We start from the raw sequence: 3,600 nt of genomic DNA, 5'->3' as shown, positions 1-3,600 counted from the left end.
CAAAATAACTTAAAACCAATTTATTACAAATCTTAAACTCAAAGGACTCAATGTGTAATTTAGCAAAATAAAAAATGGGCAAGACAAAATAGCATCTAGATACTGTCGACGTGGAACAATACCTACTTTTGGTTTCCCTCAACAACAAACACTACCGTGTCCAATGTTCCACTTCCTTGTTCGAATGCAATCTACTTTTTCTGTTTCAATTTCAATTTTCATCCCATTCAAATAAATACAATTCCAACCTCATTCATTCAATTTTTCAACCTTCAACTTCAATACTTTCATTCACATTAACAATAACAACATCATGCTTAGATCGCTTCCAAAATTCTCAATTATCTTCTCTTCAACCAATAATTCTCGTTATCTTGCAAATGCTACTCAACGCTTTATATCTTCATGTAGAACAAGGAGAATAATTAAAACACCCACTTCAAAAGGTAGTTGCTTAAGGAATGTTTATGATGATTATGTTTTGGTTTCTTTTGAATTTCTAAAATAAACAAGTCTTTTGTATATAATCTAACATGTTTCATTTTCTCATTTTTCCTTACTAGTTAAGATTGGAGTGTCATCCACGGTTCCTATTCGATGCATGTCAACTGCGGCAGAAGATCAAGTTCAACGTGTTAAAGTACTAACATCAACCGATGATAAGTATGGCGGCGTTATTGTGGAAGTGGATCAGCCTATGGATTCGACTACATTCGTCTCAATTCTTAGAGCTTCGATTTTACATTGGAAGCAAATGGTAAGTCTTTCGCAATAGTTGTTTACTAACGAATATTTTCCTATTTGATTGCATTCATTGATGCAAACATAGTAGTGAAAAATGTATTATGAAATAGGTGTTATAAATTTTCATCCAATGCTTGTTAGAAGGAAACAAAATAAACACACATTTTGTGTGTTTGAGACTTTGAATAAATGCTTGACACGCGAGTTGTGATATTGATTTGGTTACAATTGAGTTATTTATGTTTGGATGGTTTTACTCTAAATGTTTGGATATTTTTATTCTTACATATGTGCTGAAAATTTAGAATCTGTCACGAATTTTTTATTGGAGTTAGTAAATCAATGTTGTCTTGCAGGGCAAGAAGGGAGTTTGGATAAAATTACCTATCCATCTAGTCGGTCTTGCTGAAGCCTTAGTTAAGGTAACACTATTGCTTACCATATCAATAATGGTTCTGTTGAGAAGTTTGGTTAATGAAAATTGGAGTTTTACTAATGTTGCCATGCATCAATTTTATGCATTTACGATTCTTTCTATGACAGGAAGGTTTTTGGTTTCACCACGCAGAACCAAAATATTTAATGCTTGTATATTGGATTCCTGAAAGTCCAAATACTATTCCTGCAAATGCCACACACAGGGTTGGCATTGGTTCATTTGTCATGAATGAAAAACACGAGGTATTTCCTTGTTATTGAATACTAAACAACTTCGTAATCAAGCTTGTAGTTAATTGGAAGTACTGTCTTGACGTTTGAGGGTTGAATGTAGTTTTCCTATCTTGTACCTTGGTAGAATGATAATGTCGTGTAAATTGGGATAAAAAATAACTCATGTGCTTTTTCGTCTGAGAGAGAACTAGTGTATTTGGATCATTTAGGAAAAAAAGAACCTTGCCTCTCCTTTATTTATAGAAAAAAGTGTCGAATGGCCTCTATATTTAATTTAATTAATCCACATATCTTATTTCTTGTCACTTTCTTTCGTGTTCATTATCTGAATTTACACGGTTCTGTTGGCAGCTAATATATTGCTTCATTGCTATTCATTGATCTTAGGTACTAGTTGTTCAGGAAAATAGTGGACTATTTCAGGGAACTGGAGTTTGGAAATTCCCTACCGGAGTTGTTGATCAGGTAAATGTGTTGAATTTAGAAAGCTTTCCTGTTTTTGTATATGATGATATGTTGTGTGTATATATAACCTACTTATTTAACCAATACAGGGAGAAGATATTTGCGTAGCAGCGGTAAGAGAGGTCAAAGAAGAGACAGGAGTAAGTAATAACAATGCTGTACAATTACATGAGGGCTAGTCCATGTGGATTCCAGTTCCTCTACCTGCATTTAACTCTTGGTTCTTTCAATTTTATAGGTTGATTCAGAATTTCTTGAAGTATTAGCATTCAGGTAGCATATTTGTATGAATATATTATCAATTCAGAAGTTCTAATGATTGAAAAAGGGGACTTCAAATTGGAGGTAGAAGGTTCATATCTCATATTGACATGTCCATTTTTTTTTTACTAATATCATTGTGTATGGGAGAATGTGTGCTAGGAACATTTATTTATTTCTATTTTTTTTTTTTATAAATTAGTTACCTATTATTCCTTTAAAGTTTCCTGGATTCTTGTCAAGCATTTATACGACTGAGCATTATTTTCTCCTTCATATGAATATCTGATAAACAGACAGAGTCACAATTCCTTCTTTGAGAAGTCAGATTTATTCTTTATGTGTATGTTACGGCCCCTTTCGTCTGAGATCCAAGTGCAGAGGTCAGAGATAGAGGGTGCACAGGTACGTAGTTATAGTTCAAGGCTTCAAACTAAGCAATGTTTCTGGTTTTTAAAATGTTCAATACTTATGGTTCATAAATATATCACCATTTTCTTCCTCTTTCCTTCATTAAGCCATCACTTAATGTTTTCTTCTAACACTAAGACTGTATCTGTATCATTGTCTATCTTAAATCCATTATTGGGCCATCCAATGCATAGGGTCTGTTTGGGAGTTTAGGAGGGGAGAAGAGGGCTATGGGACCCCTTCCCCCAAAGTCCTTCGCTCCCCTCCAAACTCCCAAACATGCCCTTAGGCAATCTTCACCTTACAAGTCGGTTTCATGGAATTAGGCCTAAAACCTAAAATGATATCATAGCATTAATTAATGTTTTAGATATCCAGTCTCGAGCTTGAAAGGAGAGTTGAGTTAGGCATGCGCAGAAAATAGAGCATGTGTCATCACCCCTTAATCTAGTATTTATGTGTTTAGTTAGGCATGGGCCAACTTCTACCATGTACATTCTGAAGGCAAGCCCTCCTTTTCATTTTTCAATGTTGTTTCGCTTTATTACATACAAGTTTGAGAGTGTACTGTACCTTAGGCAGATATCAATTCTTCGTATTTTTCTTTACTGCAGTGGATGCCATTTGTGGAATACGCGTCTCAGCCATTCGTCCAAAAGACTGATATTTTGAAGTACATGAACGATATTTGTTTGGCTAAGATGGATGGGCGATATTCTGGATATACTCCAGTATCTACATTATCAAACTTCTCAGAACAGCAGTATTATATGTACTTGAATGCTGGAGCATTGAAAAGGTCCAACTCTTGAAAAACATCAGCAAAGGTTAAACAGCTAGATAGGATATTCAATCTTTGTTACATTGTAATGTTTAATTCATTAAGTCAACAATGCTGGTCTTGATGAGGTAAATCACATTGATTTACCATTAGTACTGGCTTTGTCATTTGAAAGCAATTGTAGTGGTAATCAAATTTAGTTTGTTAAACATGGTTAGAGAAAAGTTAAACAATCAATGAAGTATACATGGTCATTTTTGTGGTAA

At 34.2% G+C, this 3,600-nt stretch overlaps 1 protein-coding gene across 2 annotated transcripts; it reads left to right on the top strand.

Moving 5' to 3' along the window:
• The first annotated feature begins 178 nt into the window (after nucleotides 1-178).
• LOC146944794 (nudix hydrolase 2-like) lies at nucleotides 179-3,600 on the top strand. 2 transcript variants are annotated; one of them, XM_085743147.1, is made up of 9 exons: nucleotides 179-446; nucleotides 569-757; nucleotides 1,101-1,166; nucleotides 1,288-1,425; nucleotides 1,804-1,881; nucleotides 1,971-2,021; nucleotides 2,120-2,154; nucleotides 2,439-2,547; nucleotides 3,168-3,600. In XM_085743147.1, exons 2-9 carry the CDS (start codon nucleotides 602-604, stop codon nucleotides 3,363-3,365), a joined length of 831 nt encoding a protein of 276 aa, XP_085599273.1. In that variant the 5' UTR covers nucleotides 179-446; nucleotides 569-601; the 3' UTR covers nucleotides 3,366-3,600. The 2 variants fall into 2 exon arrangements, with proteins under 2 accessions (XP_085599273.1, XP_085599272.1); XM_085743146.1 differs by having other exon boundaries at nucleotides 564-757.

The sequence above is a fragment of the Medicago sativa genome, chromosome 2 (genome assembly GCF_051527215.1).
Source record: "Medicago sativa cultivar Bolivia chromosome 2, Bolivia_mono, whole genome shotgun sequence".
Classification (NCBI taxonomy): domain Eukaryota; kingdom Viridiplantae; phylum Streptophyta; class Magnoliopsida; order Fabales; family Fabaceae; genus Medicago; species Medicago sativa.
The sequence above is the reverse complement of the archived record's forward strand: the minus strand, read 5'-3'. Positions and strand labels throughout refer to the sequence as shown.